Raw genomic sequence first — 27325 nt, 5'->3', positions numbered from 1 at the left:
TTTTATTCATTTTTATTATAATTATTATTATCATTAGTTTTATTAAGGTTCTGTAAATATATTAATAAACGTACTCAGAAAGACATCCATTTATTTTATTAAATTTACGTTTGTTTTGTTACTTACACAAAAAGTTTTGTGTAAATAGAAAAAAGTTTTGTTTTTTTTAATCCTAAAAAGTTTTGTAAGTATTTAATATTAAAGAAAATGTTTTGTAAATATATATTTTTCTTTTAAATCTTTAAAAGTTTTGTAAATATATTTAAAAAAAAATCTTTCTCGCGAACATTGGACCGTGTCTACTATTTGACGTGTTTACAAACAACCACCAGCAATGTCAAGGTCGAACAACCGGTGTCACTTGAAATGTTCGCAAATCTTTGTCTTCTGCTACGGGGTATCTAATCTTTACTTGATCCTAAATTTTGTAAAAAAAGTCCAAGCTCAATGAATGTCTCTTTATTGGGTTCCAGTGTATATATAGTGTAATATAATAATTCTCCAAGTTCCAAATATCAAGTTTTCTCTGTTGGTCAGTTATTACTTTTCAAAAGGTATCCATTAAAATATTGTTTCGTATTGCAACTAACAAGTCTGCAAAATTATGTTATTGCTGCATATTTAGTCACGTACTCTTCAGATGTTTACCTTAAAAAAAAAAACTTATAAAAAGACCATTTTGGACAACTTATATTGTTCATGTAGCCGACATACTCTGCCGTTTCTTCTCAGTTACGAAGATTATGGTCATCTTCTTTATAAGGGAGAATAAACGGCAGAGTATTGTGTTTTTATAAGATTTTTTTTAGGTAAACATATGACGAGTTCGTGACTAAATATGCAGCAGTAACCTTAAATTATATTCCTTAAAGATATTCTTGATAATGAAAACAGAATATGTTTTGTTAATTTGTCTGAGGAAGCCATTTTTATAGGCATAAATATAATTGCATTCTATTTAGCATTCTAAAATGTTTGTTTGTTTTTTCTATACAAGAATTCGTCAGGCCAACAGCAAAAATGAACATTTTACGATTCCTTCTATAAGTAATATTCATTCACACCCTAAAAAACTCCTAAAACTTTTAGTTTTTTTTTTTTTTATTTCCGATAGGAAACACTCAAACCTATCTCCCTCCTCTCCTATTGGTCACAAAAGTTTAAATGATTTTTAATATCACGTTCTTACGTAAGGCAAACAAAACTACATTATCTACTGTAGATTTTGTTTGTTTGTTTGTTTGTTTGTTTGATTAAGCAAAATCAATGAATTTTGCTTTTTATTCATTTTTTTCTGTAAATATGTCTTTTAATATTGGCTTCAAAGTTATTCACAAAAGAACCGCAATTGATTGCACACCAAGTACTTTCAATTGCACTTAGAAATATCTCCAGGGTATTCAATCTGATGAAACAAGTTAACAAATATAAGATGTTGTCATGGCTCTAGGAAAGGGTAATAAAGAAAGGCTCAAACAACGCGTTTAGGTAGAAAAGAGTATATTGTAAAAGAAAGTGAATACAAAGAAAGGTTGTCGATATTTTCCGACTGTTAGTCACTCTGTAGTTTCGCATTAGTTCGTGACATTTCGACATGAAATATCACGACCTAATGAGAGACTACGTGAAACATCAAGATGCGAGATGCAAGAGGCATGAAATATAACGACCTAATTCTGAATTTTTATGAAGGGTTAGAAGATTGAGTCCATGAAGGGGTTAGAGTTCCCATAACAAATGTTGACCAATTTTTATTAGACTTGCTTTGCCAGCTGGCTATCACTTTGCAAAATTCGTTTATTGAAATACTTGAGGCCAACATTTAAAAAAATAAATATTTCATTTATCATAAGTTTTTTGTAAGTAAAAGACTAAAACATGTGCATTTATCCACATAAATAAACGTTGTTTCTCTTTTGAATGAGATCATAATGAAATCAAAAGAAATAAAAAATCAATTCGCCTGAGCAATGATGTGTGCGTGTGAAGGGGAGGGCTCTTTTTTTAATTTGCAACTTGTTGAAAATCTAGTAATTGAAATTTAGGAAAATCTAGTAAAATCTACTCAGTCTTCTACAAGAATGGAAAGGAACATCTATAATATAAATCTCACCTGTCTGTTTAAATGTATGTATGTATGTATGTATGTTTGTATGTCTGCCTAAAACTTTTGACCGAAACGACGGATTTTCACGAGATTGGTATCGTTTTAAAGGTTGACCCTTCGGACGACAAATATCGAAAAATTGGCTAAAAACATTAATTTCTTCACCCTCAACTGGGCAATTTTCTCCAGGGAGGGTAGCTTTGTTTCGCTGACATAATGAAATCAAAAGAAAGAAAAAATCAATTCGCCTGAGCAATGATGTTAGGGTGTGAAGGGGGGGGGCTCTCTTTTTTTTAATTTACAATTTAGAAATGGAGGGTAACTTGTTGAAAATTTAGTCAGTCCTCTGAAAAGATGGAAAGGAACATTTTAAATTTCTTGTTAACATCGGATTAAAACTTTTATAACGTTATCTGGGAACCAACACGTTGTGTGCAGTTTCAGTCGCAAAAGAGATTAAGACAAAGAATAGGAAATAACTCCAACTCGCTTGTTCTTTGTAACAACGATGTCAATTATTTCCTTCTTGTTTCAGTTGTAACGTCACTCATGAATATTCTTTCACTTTGCACATGATCGTGAACATTATCCATGTCTCTCTCGTGATCCTTCTCTTTCTCTTTTTTTATAGTCTTTTTTCTTTTCCAGTGAAGTCATTTCATATGCATTTATGTTCACGCTATGTTACACCTTTACATTTATTATAGATATTAACATTTTGATAATTTGATATGAATTTATTTATCTTTAATAAGACCCTAAAGAATTGAAAAGAAAGAGGAAATCAATTCTCCCGAGTAATGCTATATATATATATATATATATATATATATATATATATATATATATGTGTGTGTGTATTTTCTTTTATTTGTGTAATTTACAATTGTTTTTTTAATTTAATTTAAAAACAATAAAAAAATATTTCATTGGTTGCTAATGGCAAGACAGTAAATCACCTTGCCCAATTTTTTTTTTTAAACTCTGTGAATTCTTTTACTGCTTTTTTCTGTGCCATATTTAATAGGTATATACGATAGATATATTAATATATGAAACACAAAAAATGTCAATTCATATAAAATAGCAATATTTAATGTCCTCGTCAGTACTAAAATGGATGACCATTTAGGACTTCTAGGTGCTGTATGTGCTCTCTGCTTATCTCTGCATTGTTTCCAGTCGTCCTGGAATTCTCCTTGCCACTGGACTCAAGAAGTACCGATTTAGGAAAGGTGCAGTTGGGGATTGTGCAACCCTTGCCTCACAATTAGACACACACAACTGCCCCTACAAGGGGTATCCTTTGTCTTTCGAGACTAAACTGAAGCATCACATGTCCTCGTTGGTTGCAGCTATTTGTTTATCTGCAGGATTGGACATTTTAACCATTGATGTTGAGAGCAACAAGTTTCAGTGGTTGCATGCAAAGTCGGGGAAGAGCTGATCCAGAGCACACAAAGGAATGGCACAGAGGCAACGTTGCCATTGATTTGCAGTTCTATACCTGACACGTCTTAGTTTGACACACACGCAGATACAGTGATGAACAGAGGACGAAATGCAGCATGAGTGACATCTCGACACCTCTTCATTGTCGAGCCACACACCAACAAACCCCTTACAACTAACGTCTCTCTCCCCCCTTTGTCAATGAACAAAAAACTTTATTGTAAATAAAACATATGTTGATAAATTCGTCTCTTGTGTTGATTTTGAGAATAACGACAAAAGAATTGTCAAGTGTATATATGATTTTAGCACACATTTGAAAAGTGCAGCTATAAAATTATATATACCTTCAACAATGCAACAGATGTCATTATGTGTGTATATGTGCATGATGATTTAAATTTGTATGTCTTTTTGAAACTTCATTTTGAAGCAATCTTCAAATAATGTCAAGTATGATTTTTACAACTACTTAATTTCAAGTGATGAACAGAGGATAGCAGATCCTGATGCTGACTCTTTCTGTATTTTCACCAGAACCATGTTATCCAAGTAGTTCTGGCGCTACCACACTGCCACCGCTCCTGTAATATTTTGTTGATGGCAGAATCGTCAAATGTGTTTTAAGATTATTTAATTCCTAAAAAAAATCAATCTTTGTAATTTTTTGATATTTTTTTTTTTTTACATGGGGATCACCACTTATCAAGGCCCGAAGGCCACTCAGGGATAAGGGTTATTGCGTGTACAGTAATCAATGAGGTAATATTGTAGTAATCATTAGTATTGGAGGTTTTGATAGAGTGTCTTACTTAAGAGGGCGGTTTGTCAGGAGTTTGTTTATGTTGGACTTGAAGACGTCCAGGTTGTAGTCAGGTGGGAAACAGGCAAGCGGCAGAGAGTTCCACTGGCGGGCAGTTCTAAGAAAGGAGCTTTGCTCATGGAATCTACGTTTGGATATAAGCACAGATAGAGAGTGGGGAAAATTATTGACAGTAGTTTCAGCCAGACGGGTGTTTCTCGTGAAAGATTGACAAGGGGGGACGAGGTATTGGAGCTCAGACGAACACCTGCCATGGAAATAACGATAAAACAAAGACAGGCTTGCAACGTCTCTTCTGTGGGAGAGAGGTTGCAGGGGAGAGAAAATGGTATCCTCCACTAAACCACGAAGTCTATTTTGTACTCTTTGGTGATAATAAAAACATGTACAGCTAGTTATAAAAATATTTCGGTTATTTGTAAATATAACCCTTCTGTTTCCAAATGACAGTTTGACAAGTCTAATGGCATGTGTGACCGGGGTGATAGTGGCGAAGAATGTGTTGCTAGCACTCTCTCGTATCACATTCTCTCGACTCTGTTCTCCGTCTCTCTCTGTATCTCTTCTTATTTGGCCCAGATGGCGCCGACATTCCAACATATATTGTTCCAAAAATATGGTCAAACTCACTGACCAGGGATTTTAAGTCCTAGAATTTGACCCCCCCCCTCCCTTTGACATCGTCTCCTGGATTTTGCATCCAGACTTTTGGCCGACTTTTGTTTGACGTCACTCCCCGAGTATCTGGATTATCCACCACTCCTAACATGATAAGGAAGATTTTTTTTTTTAATGAGTTTTTACTGCTGCTTTGTACAATTGCCCAAGTGTTAAATATCTAGGCCGTGTGTACAGGGAAATACTTTTGACAAAAGACGTGCATCTGATAAAAATGCAAAAACAACATAAAATAATTATCAAATGTATCGAATGGTCGTTTGAATAAAAATTATTAGCCTGGCTCAGGCACGTGCATGGAAAGAAACAACAAACTTGATCAATTGTCAAAAAGAAGATAAGTTAAAAGGTATGATGTTTGAAAGGTTATTTCCAGCAAAAGAATACACAGGTATAATCAAAGTCGGGTCAAGTCAGTGAAATGGCAAGGGCTGAATAAAACGTCCTTGGCTACAGTGATAATGCTGTTCCAAAGGGTTGTTTCAAATGGACACAAATGATTATATAATAACAACTGAAAAGGATATCGTTGTTGGTTGACGATTTGGGTCTCAAGAAAAATCAAATCACTGTGCAACCAACCATCTATAACCGTCATCATTTTCATGTATCAGTGTGTCGTCATTCTTTTAAACAAAGCAGAAATACAAGTGCTAGCCGTCGGTGAAGGAAGCAGATGTTTTAAATATGATTTATTCTTGTGGGAAATCTAATTACTCCTTTTATTTCTGTGTGCGAATGATTGGTGTGTGCACGTTAGTTTTTATGCTTTAGTGTATGTCGATGTGTGTGTGTGTATGTGTGTGTGTGTGTGTGCGTGATCTAAACTTGTATGTCTTTTTGAAACTTCATTTTGAAACAGTCTTCAAATAATGTCAAGTGTGACTTTTGCAACTACTTAATTTTCAACCGCGTACATCATTCATTCTTCCTTTCCTTTTTTTCGATGCATCAAATATCAAATCGATAATTCATCTCAATCTAGCAAATCAGTCATGCTTAGCCAAACGGTTTCTTCTTGTATGCTTTCGATTGCTCTTGTCTGGCAGCTTCATGCAATGGAGGAACCAACCTTTTCTTAGTACGTCTTTTTTATTTTCGTTCACAAAGAAGTGTTAATTTGGAGTTTGGATTTCAAGTGGGTTTCATGCGATATGGTACAAATATAGAAATAAAATCAGTTTCCCTTCCATTTTTCTTTGAATTAAAAAGTTATTTTATGTTTTATTCATTTTTTTTAGTCATTTTTTTCTTTTTATTCTAAACTTTTATCTATAATACAAAACTCACCTGTCTGTTTAAATGTATGTATGTATGTATGTATGTATGTATGTATGTATGTATGTCTACCTAAAACTTTCGACAGAGGCAACGGATTTTCATGAGATTGGTATCGTTTTGAAACTCGACCCTTCAGACGACAAATATCGAAAATTGGTTAAAAACATTACTTCCTTCACCCTCAACTGAGCACTTTTCTACAGGGAGAGGTCGCTTTTTTCGCCAATATTTTTGAAAGTCATCCCCTCTTTTCGATTGACTAGCCTTATTTAAACCTATGCCACTTTCAGTTTGGCGATGGACGCAATGGGAAAGATGTCACTTTTTTTTTTTTTCACATTCTTTTCCTCCTTCGTGATACGGATTCCAGTCTGCCTGCCTACTACCACTTTTTTTTTTTTTTTTTTTTTTTTTTTTTGCTTAATATATGTCTCCAAACACCCGGGCAACGCCGGGCACTTAGGCTAGTTTAATATATAAGTTAAATTCGATCACTTTTAGCAAAATTATTGGAATCAGCATTAAATAAACAGAAAGGGGTTGATATGCCATAAAACAAAACAAAGAAACTTTTTTTTGTTTTTTAAATGAATATGTAACATAGCACGGATGCAAATGCATGCGAAGTGACGTCACCGGTGGGGGGGCTATTAAAGATGAGAAAGAGAACGATCACAGGAAACGAGATAACAGTGGAAATCTCGTGAAAGGCATGGGAAACGTTCTAGATCACGTGGATGAGATCACAGCTGTACTAATGAGAAAATGAATGTTGTTGCTACACAGAACGACGAGTTGGGGTTATTTCCTATTCTTTGTCTTGGTCTCCTTTTCAACTGAAACTGCACACAATGTACAAATATATCTTTTAATTTAGGTTGAGCAGAATTCATAACCTTAAGTGTATACATTAACCGTTATACTGTTCTTCCAGTTGCAAGGAGTATTGTTGCCACATCTGGGCTACTGCATCTGCTACTAGTATCTCACTCTTAGACAAGGTCCAAAATAAAGTTTCCGCTCTAATAGGTCCCACACTATCAACCAAGCTCTAAACCCTGTCCCATCGCTGCAATGTTGCATCTTTGTGCCTGTTTTACAAGTATTTTAATTTAAGGTACTTGTACTTCCTCGACGTAAATATCCCTGACAAGCAGCAAAATCCCACCCCTACACTATAGAAATCCCTAGATGCCAGAAAGCCTTCTACTTTAATAGTTTCTTCCTCTGAACTGCTAGATTTTGTAATTCCCTCTAACATGCAGAAGTTCAAGTGTAGTGTCAACAGACATCTCGCTGCTCAACTCCCTACATAATATCTCTGCAGATTTGGTCCCAAATAGTATAACCTCATATGTGCAAGGTGCACTGTGCCTTGTTTGGGGTGAATTCACAGTTTAAAACAAATTACAAAATCAAATGTCAGCAATAAGTTAAGCAAACAAGCGGTGTTACAGGTTCGTTTTATGTTTTGTTTTTTTTTTTTAATAAAAATTTAATTTTGTATTTTTGTATTGTTTTCATACTGAATAAATTGCATCTCTTCAGCGTTGCCAAGAAGTTTTTTTGTTTGTTTTTTTTTTTACTTTCGTATTTCTTTAGCATTTTTTCTCCCTTTTCTGTATTTTAGATATGCCGTTTTCTTTTTGTTTTATTAATTATCTTTAATTTTTTTAATTATGATTTTGAAAGCTCAATTAATTATGGTAACTTTTGATAATTAAATTATTAATCGAACCAAATTGTTAGAAAACTATAACCAATCATGGTAATGTTATTAATTCATCTCTGTTTATGAAATTACATAAAGGTTTGCTAAAAATTTTAAGGCCAGAAATTAGACGGTTGAAAATACTTCAAAATTTTTAAAGACCTAAAAGTAATTCATTTTTTTTTATTCATTTTTTTTTTCAACTACTAAAAAAATATTAATTTTAATGGCTGTATTATTTACTAAGAAACTAATATGCATTTTGGTAGATTAAATTCTGTTACTAAGATTTTTTTAAAAAGGATTTAAAAAAATAAATGCACCTTTTAATTAAGGTTGAACAGAATCTGTGGCCTTAAATCTGAGCATTAACCATCGTGCTGTTATTCAAACGTATTTTTATTTGCGAAATGATCAATTTTATTTTCCCTGGAAGCCGCATTGTGTAATAGAAATGTTCAAGTTCAGCCTCCTATGTTTTCTTGAAGCCTTTATAATTATTCAATTAGTTGTAATAAGATTAATTTCTTGATTGTTAAGCAGGCGAAAGTTAACAAAATCTTAAGAAAACGTAAAGACGAAAATCACCAACTTATGTATTGCAGGCACGTTGGTGAAAAAAAAAAAAAATGATCAAACCAGCCATTTTTATTGGCTGTTTTTTTTTTTTTTTTTTAATTTTTATTTATTTTTTTTTAGAGATCAAATGGTTAATGATGAGCTCTTCATTATTCGTACAGTGGCAGTTGAGTTGAGCCATTACATTGTATCAATGACAATTACGCTTTCCTTGTGAAGAAGAAAAATGAGCTGACTTTAGTTTTCATCTGAATAAGTGGGTGATAATAAAATATCTACAGAACCAGTAACTTTTCTCTTTTAGGATTTCATTATTTAAGAGGATAGCATAACACGAACTTGTTTACATTCGACTTGAAAACAACCTTGTTGTAGTCATCTGGGGAGCAGCCCTATAGAATTGTGTTCCACAGACGGACAGTTTTAAATTTAAAAAAAAACAACTCAGCTCATGGAATTTTCGCTTGGTTTTAGGCACAAATAGAGTGAGGAAAATTGTCAATAGTTGTTGTAGATAGATAAGTATTTGTTGCAAACGTTTTACGGAAGCAGACGATAAATTGAAACTCAAGCAGCAGTTATGAAAATAACAATATTGCAGAAATAGACTTGCCATGTTTCTTCTGTGAAAAAAGAGGAAGTAAAGGAGGGGAAAGGGGCATTGCCTACCAGGTTTTGAAGCTGGTTTTAAACCGTTAAAGCAGGAAAGGTGCTCTGAGCAGCTCTCCTCCTTAGATGAGATGTATTTGGATATTATAGAGAATTGTGTTAGGAGTGAGATATCTTCTGGAGCAGTAGAATGATCCAACCATTTTCCCAACAATCTTGGCAACAAATCTGATGTAATTACTTGTATTGATCAGACTATTATTCTCATCTTGAGTGTTATTAGTGCAACGTTTCGGTTGGATTGTCCTTCGACCGTCTTCAGGCATGGAGGAGAAATAATCCCCCTGTCGATTTTCATTAGAATTAACTCCCTTTTGTCAACCAATTTTTTCTTACAGATTCGAAACAATGACCAAAAAGTGGAGACTGACTCACAGAAATACGAAAATATCTGTGGAGCCAGTAATTCTTCTCCTTTATTTTCCAAATAACAACTAACATGCCTGATGATGGTCGAAGGCCAATCCGACCAAAACGTTGCACAAATAACAGTCAAGATGAGAACAATAGTCCGATCAATACAAGTAATATAAGTAAAATCTCTGTTTACTTTCCTCTCCCTCCCCCTCTGGAAGAACAAAGTTAGACACAAGGGCATTTTCTTTTCTTTATGTACAGGATACCCAACTACTCAAAAAGTGGCGCTAGTGCACTTATTGATCTGCACTATATTTTTAAATAGTATTTTCAAGATTAATTAAAGTTTTATTATATCTGTTTTAATTAAATTAGGTACAAAAACCCTCCCCATGTTAAGAATGGCTTTCTAAATAATAAAGTTATTATTTCAGCACAGATCAATAAGTGCACTAGTACCTAAAAAAGTTATACTGTGGATAAGACAAAAATGAAAATGGCTCCTGATTAATATTATTTAAAAAAAAAATAATATATCAGTTCATGTATACGCCATGTTTTAATCAAGGCTTAAACGAAAATTGTTGCAATTTGCAAGCTTGTCCGGTTACAGCATTAGATTAAAAGTGTACTTTTAACACTTGGTATAATTGAAAAATGTATACCTATCTGTACAATAATCAAGGGATGTTAGGAAATGAATATCCTAATATTTATGTAAAGAAAATCTAATTTTTATCTGGAAACAAAAATGGATAGGAAAATTGTCTAATATATCTTTCTATTAATAATGTAATCTGAATTTTCTTTGAAAGGCACTTGTGAAGAATGTGTCTATTTAAAAAAAAAAAGTTTTCTGGGCATAATTAATTTTTTTAAGGAAACTGAAATAAAATACCTTTTATATGTCACAAATCAACAAAAGGCTAATCAGAAGCTTGGAATAGGGGGGGGGCTACATCGTTTTCACATGCTAGATTTACAAACTCTATTCCCCTCTCCCTCCGTCCAGTCGTACAAGATAATGATGTATCCTTAGAAAATGGCTTCCAGTATGTAGTAAAATAAGGCTAAAAATGGCTAAAAATAAGATTTAATGCTACCAAAAAAAAAAAGCGGTGCTACAATTTTCTTTTATAGTTTGAAAAATAAAATTTTATTTTATCTTCTCTTCTCTATCTCTATATAAATAAAATGAACTCATTTTTCACGTCTGATTTTGACCTTAATAGGATTAAAAATCAAGATATTTCATGCAAATATAATATGCACAAACGGCAGAACAATATCTGAGGTGTGTTATAGGCTTATTATTTCTCAAATTCCTCGATAATCTTAGATTTCTATACTTTTTCTGCTGAGAAGTCACGGCCAAAATCGGTTAAGATCAATGGAAGTGGTAAAATATTTTCTCTCTTATAAATTCCTCCTCCCCCTGCCACCACTTAACACCGTTTGGGGATCGTTCACAAGGAACAGTTGAGAAGAGAACACCGGTTTGGCTTCGTAGTTCTTTCATGTGAAGTTATTTAAAATCACTAAACTAAGCTGCAGTGCTCTGTGGCATAGTGGTTAGCGTGCTGGACAATTCACATTATATTTTCACGTTCGCGCCGACCTACCGTAGTCGTTTTTTTTTGTTTTTTTTTCCTAAACAACTGGAATGGACTTTTCTTGGTGGCCGAACTGTTAACGTTGCAGATGTTTTTTTTTTTTTTTTTTCACACTTTATTTTCCCACTTTTACTCATGACTCCGGGTTTGATCCTTCCTACTTACCTACCATAACATTTTTTAAAACTCCCCCCTCCCGTCCCGGAAACAAACACTCGGGCAACGCCGGGTACCCCCGCTAGTAATTTTATATTGCCTTTATACTGAATTAACTATACCTACCCGATGTTGTCTAGAAGTAATTTTTTCTTCCATATTTATCCTTTTTTTTTTTTTTTTTTTTTTTAACCATTTTTTATTCCTACAACATTATTATTGTTTAAATAAGTTTTTAAAAGTTAAATTAATTATTATGGAATCGTTTGAATATTAGATTATTAATTAAACCTATTTTTACGTAGGAGGCTATCTCTTATCAAGGCCTGGAAGCCACTCTAGGATAAGAGTTAAATATTGAGAACATGGTGAGACAACATGATCAGTTATGGTGGAACTTGGGTAGGGCTAAATTATTTTAGAGGACGGCTCAATAGAAATCTATTCATATTAGATTTGAAGGACCATGGGAAGCAGACACACGGTATTGTGTTCCACAGATGGACAGTTTTAGAAAAGAAACTTTGCCCATATAATTCTCGTTTAGTTCTAGGCACCAATAGAGTGTGAGGGAAGTTGTTGGCAGTTGTTGCAGCCAGGCGAATATTTGTTGGGAGCGTTTTACAGGGAGAAACCATAGATTGGAGTTCAGCCGAGCACTTATCATAAAAGTAACAATAGAACAGGATTATAAAACTTTAACTAATTGGTATTAAGTTGTTCTATCACCCCTATTCATATGTAAAATAGACTCTACTGTTAAGTATACGGTAGCATCCAAAACTAAGGGACAAAATTTTTAAACTGAATATTTGTTAGAAATAATAACTATGAAAAGCTGAAATTTTGACGACTGGTAGTCGTTATCATCCATAATAACATACTAAAATTTGAATCATTTGTAAAGGATAGAAAAAGAATTATAACAATTATTTATTTTTAAAATAGGAACGTCCAAAAGTAAGGGACAAAATTGAGAAAAACAATGTAAACAGCCAAAAAAAAAAAAAATAAAAAATACATGTACAATCAATATTCAGTAAATGAGCCCCTGCTCTCAATGACAGCTGCACATCTTTGACTACAAGAAAGAATCAGTTCTTGACAATCCTTGTAATGCAATCAAAGAGTTGAACAGCAAATTACATCCAATATATACGAATTAAGAATCCGTTCTTGGCAATCAGTCTGACAGAAACTAAGTCAACTCGGTGGCCTTTTATTTGTCAGGCTGAAGTATTAATCTTGGGTAATCCTAGGAGGGACACCTTCCCTCTTTGACAAGGAGTTTATTGCTTAATATCTGAGGTACTCTGACCAGGGAATGCTGCCTCTCAAGTGGGAAGGATGTAAACAGCATATAGGCAGTAGAGCTACAGTGCCGACAACGTGAGCATGCTATTTCTTAAAGATTAAATAAAGGGTTCTGTTTGAAATTCTGTGCAGATTCCTTGAAGGTTATATTGGTCGGAACATTACGTGAATAACACTCAAGATGAAAACAGTAGTGTGAATAATCAAAATAATATATATATATATATTTTTTTATGAGTGTAGAATGTGATAGAACGTACATATATTATGATACACGTTTTTTTTTAGTCGATTTTTACTGTTGTGTTTGCCGAAGGAAACCCCTGAAGACAATCTCCTGCTTATAAATCAGATAAAATAAAACATGTTTTTCTATTGGCTTCGTCTCTTAAAATTAACACTTCAGCAAATTGTTTAATATTTTTCCGTTGTATATGGATAATTAATTTTAAAGATTAATTTGAAATAATTAAAAACGTTGCAATGTAATTAGCATGTTATGAGTAATCAACGCAAATAGAATCAACTTCCGGTTTTCTTCAAGACACATCTGGATATGTCTCGAAGCAATATTCAGTGTAGGAGTCTTTGTTCTTTCAATCAAATGAAATGAAGTATATGTTCAAATCATTTTCTGCTTTTAATTCCGATGCCAAAACCAATTCTTTTAATTGATTTTTTTCTATTTTTTTTTTTTCTTTTCCAGTTTAAAACTTAATTCACCATTTCTGGTAATAATGATAGAATGATAAATATTCATTGATTTTTTTTTACTAAAACTAAAATCCATAGATCAACCTCGACAAATGTATTTTTTTACATTTCCAAAAATATATGCATATATTACATGTTTTTTTTTATGATAATCCGAAAATAAAAAAAAAACACCAAAAAAAAACAAACTCTATAGCAAAAATTGAAAGGTTTGAAAAGAATCAGAGTCCAAATTGGAATCTGGAAAAATATTAGCATCACCCCATCAATAATATATATATATATATATATATATATATATATATATATATATAAAGTGATGGTTGTGTAGTTCCAACGAGAGAAAAAATGTATATTTAAAAGAGTGTAGCCATCAACAATTGTGGGTTTTTCAGCCTTTTATCATATTTTTATTTTAAAATAATTTTATAATGCGTTTCAAGTTTTATTTCGCTCTCTTCAGATATTTTCGTAATATCTGAAGAGAGCGAAACAAAGCTTGAAATGCGTTATAAAAATATTTTAAAATAAAAATATGATAAAAGGCTGAAAAACCCACAATTGTTGATGGCTACACTCTTTTAAAAAAAATATATATATATATATATATATATATATATTAGTGTTGAGACGATTAATCGGAATCAAAATCTGAAATTGGGAAAATCTGAGCTTTTTGGGGTATCGGTATCAGAATCGGTAAAATTTGAATCAATCATGAACTATATATATATATATATATATATTTAGGCAACATGGTGAATAATGTGGGCAAATTATTGTTTTTGTAAATTTTACCATTTAGGAGGTGTACCTCCGAAACTGACCCCCCCCCCAAAAAAAAAATGAAAAAGACCAAAAATAATGCAAAATTAACGCTATACATGCGTCCTGGGATGAGTATTTTTCTAGTTACATATAGTATCATATATAATTATTTCCACAATCAAACAATGCTGCAGCTCACACAAACGATGAACGCCACAGACCAAAAGTCGTTGACTCGAGTTTGGGCTCATCAGTAGAATATATCAGAACTCAGTTCACTGATGAACCCAAATGAGGGCAAAAATTGAGTCGCAAACTTTTAGTTTGCGACTTTCATGGTTTGTGTGAGCTACGGCGTTGTTTCATTGTGGAAATAATTATATACATCATCTCATATTAAAAAAAAAAATCTAACAATATATGAATTAAATGTGTAAAATGCTTAAATAAACAAAAAAATTGAACATTAAAATTTAAAAAAAAACTTTCTTTTCTTTTTCCCCCCCGCAGGTTAACCAAAAAATGGCAGACGCTTCAAGCAAATCGTAATTCTTTGCACCAATTACATCAAGCTTTAGACAATTATCTTAGTTGGATGGCAACTGTTGAAAACAGTTTCTGTCGTCTTGCTGATGAGACAAGCAAAGAAGATGTCTTGGATAATGAACTCCTTTGTCAGGAATATTTGGAACAATTTAGGGTAAGTTTGCATGCATTAATTTTTTTTACCATTTCTATAACTGAAAGTACCGTGCCACTCAATTTCTGTTTAGCGTCATTTGCAATTTTATCTATTACAATGGGCGATCCAAAAATAATGCCTCCTTTTTTTTTTTATTCTGCCTAAATGGATAAGAGGGGGTTGCAAATTGCATTGTTATGATGACTGAACTTATGCAATCATAACCTGGAAATTTCATCTCTCTTTTGAAAATATTAACATATGAGACTCTAAAGAAACATCCCACCCCTGTCATGGACATGCATTAGAAGCAGAGTTGTGTCATTGAATTCCTGACAAAAGTGCATTGAGAATGGTGGTGACTAGGTAGAAAAAAACATCCGGAGCACAAAAGGTTGCCAGTTTTAATGGTATCACTCCCATCTTCATAGCTCTTCAACTTTTTTAGCATAATCACGTTGACACACCAGTTCTCATTAGATCACTGAAGTTAAGCACCATTGAGCCTGGTCATTACTAAGATGGGTGACCAATTTGGGAATTCCAGACGCTGTGTGTATGAGGATGTCGACACCTTCATGCAAGAGTTGCAAAACCCTAACATCGTCATCTCTCCTAACGAGGATATACATGTAACTGGGGACCGCTTGTGAGTTTCATATGAAGAGGGTTATTGCCATTTCACACATATACACACAACCTTTTTGAGTTAAAAATAATAGGAGACATTACTTTTGGAATGACCTTCATATGACAAAGTCTGCTCCAGATGCCCATGCACAGCCATCGTTCATCGTTGGCAAAAATGTATTGAGAATGCTGGTGACAATGCAGAAAAATAGATTCTGGAGCACAAAAGGTTGCTCGTTTTAATGGTTAACACTCCCATCTTTGTAGCTCTTCAATTTTTGGAGTTTAAAAATAGGAAGCTTTACTTTTATAACGACTCTCGTATGACATCCAAATACCGGCAACAGAAAGATAAAACTTTCAAATTAGGAAAGCATAAGTTCAGTTATCATAACAATGCAAGTTGCAATCCACTCTGATCCATTCGGGTGGAATAAAAATAGGAGGCATTACTTTTTGAACGCCCCTTCTCTCTCTCTCTCCCTCTCTCTCTCTCTCATAGACTATATATATATATATATATATATATATATATATATATATATATATATATATATCTTAAAACTCTTTGTATGTGTTTCCTGCATATTTTTATTCTATAGATTCCCGACGCGAACTCTGACCCACGATATCATTGCACCGTCTTGGGACAGAAAAGCCGAAACTGTATTTTAGTACGATTTTCACGTTTACACAACAGCGACATCAGATGACATTTGAAAAATTTAATTTTCACATTCACATTTCGAAGCAAGTTTATTTCTAGCTATTTTAATACCAAAGATTGTCCGTATTTACTGCCCAATGAGCAAATACTTTTTGACATTATTCCATTTCAACAACTATTTCCGCGGATGCCATTTATTCCAAAGATCTGTACATAAGAAAATAAAGTCTGAGTTTTTTGTTTAAAACACATTTTCATTTTTTTCTCCCATACAATCGTTTCAACCATATCACACATCATACATTTTTCTTATTTACTATACAACCAAAATATGTTCAGCTGGTCTCTTCAGTCGGGATTGATACAATCCAAGACCGTAATCCTGACAAAGAAACTGTGAATAGTTAATTTTTTTTTTCTTTTTTTTTTTTACTCACGTACATGCCTAACAAGGCGTATTGCCACTTGGACATAAGGGGCTACTATTTAGGAACATGCCTAGGAAAGATTAACAAGATGTTGGTTTATGTTACATTTAAACTTCTGCATATCGGTACAGTAATGGAAGCAGGCAACAGGAAGGATATTCCTAAGTCTAGCTATTCGAGAGAAGAAACTATAAGAGTAGAAAGCTTTCTGGCATTTAGAGACCCCAACAGTGAAGAGGTGTGATTTTGTTGCTAAGTGGGTTTGTCGGGGATATGTACATCGAGGGGACACAAGTGCATATGAGTATATTAATACACATAAAAATTCCTTATTTTGAAAGTTTGATTTCAAAATTATCCTCGAATCCTTTTTAGACAAATTAACCTTATTGATAGCATTGGAGCATGCAGTGCTGTTTTTTATTGCAAGAGTTAGAAATCGGTGAAGTAAGTTTAGGGAAGTTCTGCCATTACTAACTAGCAGCACATTATCACTGTCTATCAAAGGATATAGTCTTTCAAACATGTGTAAAAAATGTGATGTATCGAAATGCAACCTGGCCAGTGAGGGTTGAGGACATGTGTTGCATGTAGAGAAATTATACGAACATGATACGTTGGATGTGTAATGTGAGTCTTAAAGAGCGGCATAGTTCTGATGACCTCAGAGGAAGATTAAATTCAGACAGTATAGGAAGATGTGTGCAGGAAAGAAAACTTTGATGGTATGGTCACATTGAAAGAATCCATGAGAATTCTTGAGTTAGTAGATGTAGTATAGTTGAAGTAGAATGGTCGATTGGTAGGAGAAGGCCAGGTAAAACATGGGAGGAAGTGAGAAGGCTGGATTTGAGAGAAAGAAGGATAAATAAAGACCTGGCCAGAGATAAGTTAGTCAAAAGCAAAACTTCTTTTAAAAATCTGAAAATAAAACCCTCCAAAAAAACATGGAACGTGAAAAATGGCTTAGATAACCCTGTTTCAATATTAAAATTTAAAAAATCGAAAAAAAAGACACCTCACACCACGATTCGAACCCAAAACCTTTAAATAATGACCCCACGCTCTAAGCAACTGAGCTAAGACGACGTTGACGAAATTGAATCGTTTTTTTTTAAATATTTAAACTAAATCCTGTTCCAATGTCATTTGTGCATGCGTAGAAGCGAACTTGTCATGAGAGGACGGTTTTTGCTGACCCCTCCCTGTAGAAAACTGATGATTTTAGGGTGAAGAAATGAATGTTTTGGCCAATTTTTCGATATTTGTTGGCCGAAGGTTGGAACTTTAAAATGATACCGATCTCGTGAAAATCCGTGACCTGTGTTGAAAGTTTTTGCAAGACATACAAACACACACACATACATACAAACACACATTTTTGCTTTTATATTTATAGAAGATAGAAGATGTTATGTGTGTGTGTGTGTGTGTGTGTGTGTGTGTGTGTGTGTGTGTGTGTGTGTTTTTAGGAGCCCTTTCCTCAAGTATTTTCTTTACAACAGACTATGCAACTTTCATGATATCAGACATTTTGATTCTTTTCTCTCCAAAATCTGCACCGTATAAAAATGCTTCTTGGAGTTTTTAGGATTTTTTTTTTTTTAAAGTCTTGATAAATGATATTCATAATCGAACTGCAAAAGAAATCAAAGAACGTTATTGTCATTGAAAATAGAAATTTGCTTTTATTCCTGAATCTTATAGTTTTAACAATTTCGCTTTTCAACACGGACTATGTTCCTGGCATGTCGTTCACAGGAGAAGTTGACAAAAGTCTTTTCTTGCCATTTTGAATTGCGTCGGCTGGTTTTCCTAAAAAAATAAACAATCGCTTTTTTTTTTTTAAATCTTTTTTTTTTTTGAGGGGGGGGGTCTTAGATGTGTTGTTCCTGCCTTGCCAAATTATATTATTATTTCAAGTCAGGAATTGAGTATATAGAAACAAAGGAGTAGGTCTTGGAATATCTGTTGTCATGGTAACGTGGGTTAAGGTCATTTGATTTAGATAAGGTACTACTGATATGACTTTTGTTTGAGAAGAAAAAAAGTTTCTTTTCCTCCTCCTCCGCCCGTTCTTATTTCTTCCTCTTTTTCTCTAGACCCGCCCCGCCCCGCCTCCCAATTCCAGTCTTTGAGTCTCACTCAGACTTATTTTTTAGCTTCATAGTAAATATTTTCCCATCATCCAGCAACAAGAAGTAAGGTTCCATTTAGAAGGCGCTTCTTTGAGAACAGCAATAATATGCTGGTAAGTAAAGTAGGGCAGGTAATGCGATAATACTGTAACACCCACCCACACCCTCAACTCCAAACCAACAACATTTTTTTTTGAATACTCCAAATATTCTTCCACCCACATCAAAAAAAAAAAAAAAAAACGAGGTAAAAAAAAAAACACTACGAAAAACAAATGGATTGTTCTTGCGTTTGTCTGTAAACCTTATATCCATATTGACGTGAATTTGAACACCATTAAACTAGTTTACCATTTCCTACACAAGAAAGCAAACGCGTTCTTTCTTTTATACATACACATTTACCTCCCCTTTTCTCATTATGTAACCGGTTGTTGGATTCTTTCTGAATTACTTACCCTTGGAAAGTCTTAGGGCAAAGCTATTACTTATTTAACGTTCACTTTATAATTATATGACCGAACTGGAACTGTTTTTTATTTTATTTTTTTTTATTTTTTTTTTGCTTACTCTCAGTTTTTTTTTTTTCTTGATTTTACTTTTATACTTTTATTTGCTCCCCCTCCCTCGCTAGCACACTTTTTCTTTTTATCTTCATTTTTTTTTTTTTTTTTTTTTTTTTGCAACATAATTTTATCAATCTACCAGATGTGAACCAACTGTCATTTTCAATCAGAAAATTGTAGTGTGTCACATTTTAATAAAGCAGTTCCCAACTAATGTGTCGCGACACACTAGTGTGCCACGGAATGATTACTGATGTGCCGCGTCGTTTATTTAAATTTTTGCAGTTCACCTATCACCAAAAAAATTAGTATTTTCTACTCAATAAGTCTTTTTGCAATATGATGAAAAAAAGAAAGGATATTAGAGGAATTTTTATTAAAATAATTCAACATATTTTGTATTCAATATCTGGCATAAAATAATAATGGTGAATGTCAGTGGGACACTGGGACAGTTGTGCCTGGTGTTTTTTAACTAGTGCTGCACTGCTGCATTGTATCGCCATGTAAAAAAAAAGGTTGGGAACCACGGTAAATAAAGTAACGAGACCAAATCTCGTATGTATGTGTGCGTGTGTGTTCTTCTTTCTTGATACTACAAGAATTAAATTAATACTGTTATTTATTTATTTGTTTGTTTATTTGTTTAGTTATTTATTTGTTTGTTTATTTATTTGTTTGTTTGTTTGTTTATTTATTTATTTGTTTATTTGTTTGTTTGTTTGTTTGTTTGTTTATTCATTTGTTTATCCATTTGTTTATTTGTTTGCTTATTTATTTATTTGTTTGTTTGTTTATTCATTTGTTTATTTATTTATTTATTTATTTATTTGTTTGTTTATTCATTTGTTTATTTATTTGTTTGTTTGTTTGTTTGTTTATTTATTTGTTTATTTATTTGTTTATTTATTTATTTGTTTGTTTATTTATTTGTTTATTTATTTGTTTGTTTATTTATTTACTACTTCTGAAATTTTTAGATGAGGATTGATTATTTCGTATTATTTGGATTCTTCGGACTACTGTTCTCATCTTGAGTTTTATTTGCATAACGTTCCAGTCAATGTAACCTTCTTCAGGTGTATCTTATCAAACTTGAAACCCTCACAAAGTAACGTGCTCTCTTTCCCCCTTCAACTGAATTTTTTCAAAGTACTTTATCCACTACGTCGCGGTAAAATTCAATTGTAAGTTACACTCTTCTGGGGAATATGGGAACTTCTGCATGACAGTGACATGAGACAATGTGTATTTTAGTTCCAAGAATGGCCGATAGGGGGCGTGTGAAAAACAAACTGTCTTTGTGTAAAAAAAAAAACAAAAAACAAATTATTCTTAAACGTCTATAAAAGTTTCTTGTTTTTAAAATTCTATTTTGTTACAATGACAAACTAAAATTATAATTTGATACATTAAATCACTAATTGAAAAGAAATAATATTAATACATTAAAATTATATTTTGATACATTTTTTTTTATTCAATAAACGTTTCGATATTCATATATTTTTGCGTTATTTATTTCGATATATATTTTTGCGTTATTTATTTCGATATATATTTTTGTGTTATCGTAAACACTTGTTTATATTTAAGGTCCACATAATGCCCGCTAGATGTCATTTCTCTTTCGAAGAACAGAGGGGTCGATAACTCATCTTTGTTGCTAATATGCCACTCATGCACTCATGCACTGCAGAAGTGCCAAAATATGCAAAGGTAATTGTTAAGGTGGAAAAGTAAATAAAAATATACCAAAAATGCAAAAACGTAACAATAAAACAAAATTTTAGAATTCCTATTTAAAAGCATAATCAAAGTTACGTGGACGCGAGAAATACATACAAAGTAAAGTTGTCGCATAATTTTATTAATATAAAGACTGAGTCATTGCAGTTATGCAGTTCTTCGAAAAAAAAAAAAAGGAATAAAAATGAACAAAGATATTAAAACTTATGTTATGATCAATTGTTTTTCCTTTTTGTTTGATTTTTTTATTCGTTCGTTATTGGTTTTTTTTTTAAATTACTTTTGCTCCGAATAAACCTGTTTATTTTGTTCTTTGAAGTAAAAAAAAAAAAAAAACTTGTGATTTCATTTTGCTGTCAGAAGAGATTGACAGCCTTCAGTGTTTGTGGCAAGACAAAAACGTTCATTTTTTTTTTTAACATCATAGATATCGTATATACTTACTTTTTAATCAAAGCTTGAATGCAAAGTTCCAATAAATGAAGCAGTTTGGTTGGTAATCTCCATATTTCTTCTTCGTCGTCTTCTTTCTTTTTCTACATTTTCTTTCTTTTTGTACCTTTTTCTACTTTTTCTTCGTCATCTACTTTTTTCTTTTTCTTTTTTTTTCTATTTTTCTACTTTTTCGTCTTCTACTTTCTTTTTCTACTTTTTTCATTTTCTATTTTTTCTACTTTTTTCTATTTCTTCGTCTTTCTTTTTCTACTTTTTCCTTTTTCTTTCTACTTTTTTCTTTTTCTCTACTTTTTTCTACTTCGTCTTTCTTTTTCTACCTTTTCTTTCTTTTTCCATTTTTTTCTACTTCTTCGTTTCTACTTTCTTTTTCTACTTTTTCTTTTTCTTTCTTTTTTCTACTTTTTCTTTTTCTTTCTTTTTTCTACTTTTTCTTTCTTTTTCTGCCTTTTCTTTCTTTTTCTACTTTTTCTACTTCATCGTCTTCTACTTTCTTTTTCTACTTGTTTCTTTTTCTTTCTTTTTGTACCTTTTTCTACTTTTTCTTCGTCATCTACTTTTTTCTTTTTCTACTTTTTCTTTTTTTTCTATTTTTCTACTTTTTCGTCTTCTACTTTCTTTTTCTACTTTTTTCATTTTCTCTTTTTTCTACTTTTTTCTATTTCTTCGTCTTTCTTTTTCTACTTTTTCTTTTTCTTTCTTTTTTCTACTTTTTCTTTCTTTTTCTACTTTTCTCTTTTTTTTCTACTTTTCCTACTTCATCGTCTTCTACTTTCTTTTTCTACTTGTTTCTTTTTCTTTCTTTTTCTACTTTTTTCTTTTTCTTTTTTTACTTTTTTTCTACTTCTTCGTCTTCTATTTTCTTTTTCTATTTTTTTCTACTTTCTTTCTTTTTCTACTTCTACGTCTTCTACTTTCTTTTTCTACTTTTTCCTTTTTCTTTCTACTTTTTTCTTTTTCTCTACTTTTTTCTACTTCGTCTTTCTTTTTCTACCTTTTCTTTCTTTTTCCATTTTTTTCTACTTCTTCGTTTCTACTTTCTTTTTCTACTTTTTCTTTTTCTTTCTTTTTCTACTTCTTCCTCTTCTACTTTCTTTTTCTACTTCTTCCTCTTCTACTTTCTTTTTCTACTTCTTCCTCTTCTACTTTCTTCCACTACTTTTTTCTTTTTCTTTCTTTTTCTACTTCTTAACATAAGGATACTTTCGTCTACAAATAAATATAAAGACCAAATATTCAAAATCAAATTTCGTATTCGCAACCCAAATAAGATCTCCTTGATATGAATAACCCACACTGGCTTTTATGAGGAATGATTACTTGAAGTAACAGGACAACACTAGATACCCCACCAGACTAGATGAATTTTTGTCCGGGTATCTAGTAAGACCAAGGGATCACAAGAAAGATATGCTGTAACATATTTAAATGGTCAACTGGAGAAGAGGAAAATTATATTCCCAACTTTTTTACTCATTCGGTGTTTGAAAGATAAAGAACTTGAATAGAGGATTCGAATATCTATGTATCTCAGATAGAGATCAAGTGTTACCCCCCCCAGAAAGGTGACGCCTTGATTTTTTTAGAACTTCAACTAAAATAAAATGAAAAGTCCATCTTTACATGTTAACATTAATGTGCATATTTAGTGTATTACTTTTGAGTGTAAAATAAATCTTGTTGTATTTTGTATTTATTTTTTTTTTTTGTGTTTATAAATAAAAACATTAAGAAATCGAAGTGTTAGACCACTTTTTTTTATCATACAGAGATCAAATCTTAGCTCCAAGAAAGTGTTGGGGGAGGCTGATTTTTGAGAACTCCGAGTAAAATAAAAATTTTTAAAAATGTTTGAATCACCTACTAGATGCCATCCTCGAGTGTCTTCGATCTCTCTATGCAAAGGTTTGTGAGGACAACCTGACCAGAGAATAATTCACGGTTACAAGTAAACTCTGACTAAACTTTCGAAATAACATAGTAGTCAAAAGCCCCAATTCAATCCAATTGAAAAGGTTATACATTAGTTTATATAAGAAATAGTGCAGCTTTCCCTAGTGGTGTTATTTGAGGTAACATCCCTTATCTGGATACTCAACCAGACCAAATAAATTATTGTCCTGAACACAGTTTACTAGTCAAATGGAGAAAGAAAAATTAATTGTATTATTTGGATTCATCGGACTACTGTTCGCATCTTGAGTGTCATTTTCACAACGTTTTAGTCGATGTAACCTCCAACCTTCTTCAGGTGTATCTTGTTGAAATTGGGAATGTTTTTGTCAAACTCCGGGATTTGGACGAAATTTCGAACAGAACCCTTTATTTACTTCACGGGGGTAGCATGTTCTCGTTCCATTAGCCATGACTGGATAGAAGTCCTAATAATTCGCAATTGTACTTTTTGGTCGGCCACATTGAGAATCGAACCTTCAACCTTCAGGAGAATATCACTTTTGCAATTGACTTTTTCCCAAGTGCTCTAACCACTGCGCCATGGGTCCGTCCTTAAATTAATGTTCTTGACTTCTTTGCGAACTCAACGTTTGAGAGGGGAAGGAGAACGTATTTGAATATCTACGCATCTCATAAAGACCAACTGTTAACAATTTCCCTCATTCTTTATCTGCGCTTAAAACTAAACGAAAATTCCATTAGCAGGGCTTCTTTCCTAGAACTGTCCGTTTCTGGAACACAATACCGTGGGGCTGCTTCCCAGCTAAGATGGTTATTTTCAAGTCTAATGTAAATAAGTTCTTGTTGAGCCTTCCTCTCAAATAATTGAGCCCTATCCACGTTCCACCATTACTGACCATCACAGTGTTGTCTCATCATGTACCTAATACTTATTAACCATTATCTTAGAGCGGCCTCCAGGCTTTCATAAGTGGTAACCCTTAATAAAAAAAAATATAAAAGAAATAAATAAATTTTTAGCCAAAGAAGGGGGTGCCTTCATTTTTGAGACTTTCCACTGAAGTAAAAAAAAAAAAAATTGTTAGCTCCAGAAAGGGGACCCTCTTCATTTCTGATACGTTACACTGAAGTGTGAAAAAAAAAAAAAAAAAATAGCCCCAGGGGGCCCTTTTGATTTCTGAGACTTTCCATTGGAGTAAAAAAAAAAAAAAAAAAAAAAAAAAAAATTGTTAGTCCCAGGAAGGGGATTCTCTTCATTTCTGAGACTTTCCACTGAAGTAAAAAAAAAAAAATAGCCCCAGAGGGCCCCTTGATTTCTGAGACTTCACAATGAAGTAAAAAACAAACAAACAGAAATACAACTTTGCTTTATATAATAGAAGATAGCCTTGTTTTCTGTTTCATAACAGAAGACTTTATCTTAAGATCAACCAGATGCTGATTTTTTTATGGTTTTATAGATCCAGTCTTCCACACTTATTGTTAGATAACAAGACTGCCTACCTGTTGCCTAGGCGAATAATTATCAAACGCAGAAGTGAGAGATTTATGTTAGTTACTGAAATAAACCGACTATTCAAACGCTGTGTACATTCGTATGTTTTTCTCTTTTTTGTTTTCATTTGTTGACTGAATTCAAACGCCGGCTCAACTGCGCCTCTTTGATGTGATTAGAATATCAAGATAGACAATTGATTCAGTAATCAAAAGTGTAGCTGCGTTCAGGACCAGATTCACATGATACGTTTGACCATTTTAGAAATTAAAACTCATCATAGAAATAAAGGTTATTTTTAAAATGTTTCTTAATTTCGGATAGTAAAATATCCATCATAATAAGAGAAGAAAAGAGTTGTATTTTTTGTTTTCCTTTTTTTTTTCTGTTTTTCTTTTTTTTTTTTTTTGTTAACTTATCAAATTAACAAAAAATTCGAATGATGTCTTTTTAAATAAAATAGTTGCATCTTAACGAGGTTTCAAAACAGTTTGTTTATTCAAAATTTTTAAAAGATACTTCTAAAAACTAAATGGTGCATTTACCCGTCTTCTCGTAGGGGCTCAAATTTACCCGTCTTCTCGTAGGGGCTCAAATTCTTTCATTTGAAGACCCATTCAATCAAACACAAACCTATGATGAACTTCCATTTGCATCCTCTATTGGCAAAGCAAAACGTGTTCAGTTCACAGGCCATTGCTCTAAGAACTATAAATGACTAGCGAGGGGTACCCGGCGTTGCCCGGGTGTTTGGGGGTGTGGGGGGGGGTAAAAAAGGTAATTATGAGGATCGAACCCGAACCCTTGAGGCAAAGTTGTAAATTAAAGAGTGAAAAAAAAAAAAAAAAAAAAAAACGCGCGACGTTAACCATTGCCCCACCACGAGATGCTATCGGAAACACGTTTGAATTTATTTAATTACTTGGATTTAGCAGGTGCCCGTTTTAATGAGTTAATGAGGTCAAGTTTGACTGTGGGATAGTATTCATTTACTGCTGAACGCTACCCTCCCCCAAGATGTTATAGGAAAAAGACTAACCCACATGCGGCGAGCGACAAATATTGAATATTTATCTTCCCGAAATCGAGTAAATTAAATAGACAGGCGAGCTTCGTTGTTAACTGTGAGATATTACGATTTATATGTGATATAAAAAGTTTTAAAAGTTGTGAAGCGAGCGACCGCTTCTCTTAAAAAAGCCTTTTGTAGACACACAGAAAAAGCAAACATACATACATACATACATACATTTTCGCTTTTATATATATATATAGATAGATGTTATTCTGTCCTTACTTTGAAACCCTACTACTTACTCCAGAAGTAGAATACTCACATACCTACATGTCCTTGCAAGGGATGGCAATGTTGAGAGGCAGGACATGGAAGCAGTAATGTGGTACCAGAATTACTGGCGTGAACGTGTGAACTGCATCATCTCGGCTGTGGTCAAAAGATGATGATGAAGAAGAGCTTTTTGTCAATTCTCCTCACATTACAGTGACCACACGCCTAAAAAAGCTAAAAGTGAAGAATTCTTTTCACAGTGCCACGTGCAAGAACATCATCACAGAAATGATGATGGATATTTTACTGTCCCGAATTAATAAGAAACATTTCAAGTATATATTAAAAAAATGGAATGATTTTTTTTTTTTTAAATAAAATATTTGCATCTTAACGTGGCTTCAAAGCAGTTTGTCTGTTTATTCAAAATTTTTAAACAGTATTCAGTTTTTAATAAAAAAGCGGATGTGCCTCGCGAAATATTCTGTATAGCTTAATTGCCATATATATTTTATAACTTACTACTATATATATATAATTTTAACTGGCTTTATGAAATCACATGAACTGATTCAAGCTATTCGTTTAAATCATTTTGGAAATTAAAAAGGGAATATAAAATAGATGAAAACGTTCAACATTATTTTTAAATAAATGAGATTTGATTAAACTTTTTTTGTTTATTTAAAAATATTTTTAAAATATTTGTTTCATGGTCACTTTTTAATTTCCCAAATAATGTAAAATACGCTTAAATATGATATTTTAATACATGCAGATTTCGCGTTTACTGTTAAAGAGCTAATTATCTATTGATTATCATATTGTACTCGACATTTAGTTGTGATTTCATACGTTTAAAAAAAAAATAATGTGAGTTGGAGGTCATCAACTAGAATCGAAACCAAAGCATTTAGCTCTCGAGTGGTATTCCCTACTAAGGACAGATGGGTATCAAAACTTTATAAATTAATTAAGTTTAACATACACATGTATATTTATACATGTGTAGAGGATCACATTAAGTCGACTTATGCTTGCCAAGTTCCAATTTTTCAAGTTTAACCTCTTAGCAGCTATTTTTACTGCC

At 32.7% G+C, this 27325-nt stretch overlaps 1 protein-coding gene across 7 annotated transcripts in view; it reads left to right on the top strand.

Annotated features, from left to right (window-relative positions):
* The window catches only part of LOC145241334 (dystrophin-like), a 1936823-nt gene that overhangs the window by 1429664 nt on the left and 479834 nt on the right, over positions 1-27325 (top strand). For all 7 annotated transcript variants that reach the window (XM_080104172.1, XM_080104173.1, XM_080104174.1 and 4 more), the window contains one exon: positions 14733-14922. In XM_080104172.1, coding sequence (XP_079960298.1) covers positions 14733-14922 — 190 coding nt within the window. The remainder of the gene's footprint in view (positions 1-14732; positions 14923-27325) is intronic.

Source organism: Euprymna scolopes, chromosome 20 (assembly GCF_053919585.1).
Source record: "Euprymna scolopes isolate OS-2025 chromosome 20, ASM5391958v1, whole genome shotgun sequence".
NCBI lineage: Eukaryota > Metazoa > Mollusca > Cephalopoda > Sepiida > Sepiolidae > Euprymna > Euprymna scolopes.
The sequence above is the reverse complement of the archived record's forward strand: the minus strand, read 5'-3'. Positions and strand labels throughout refer to the sequence as shown.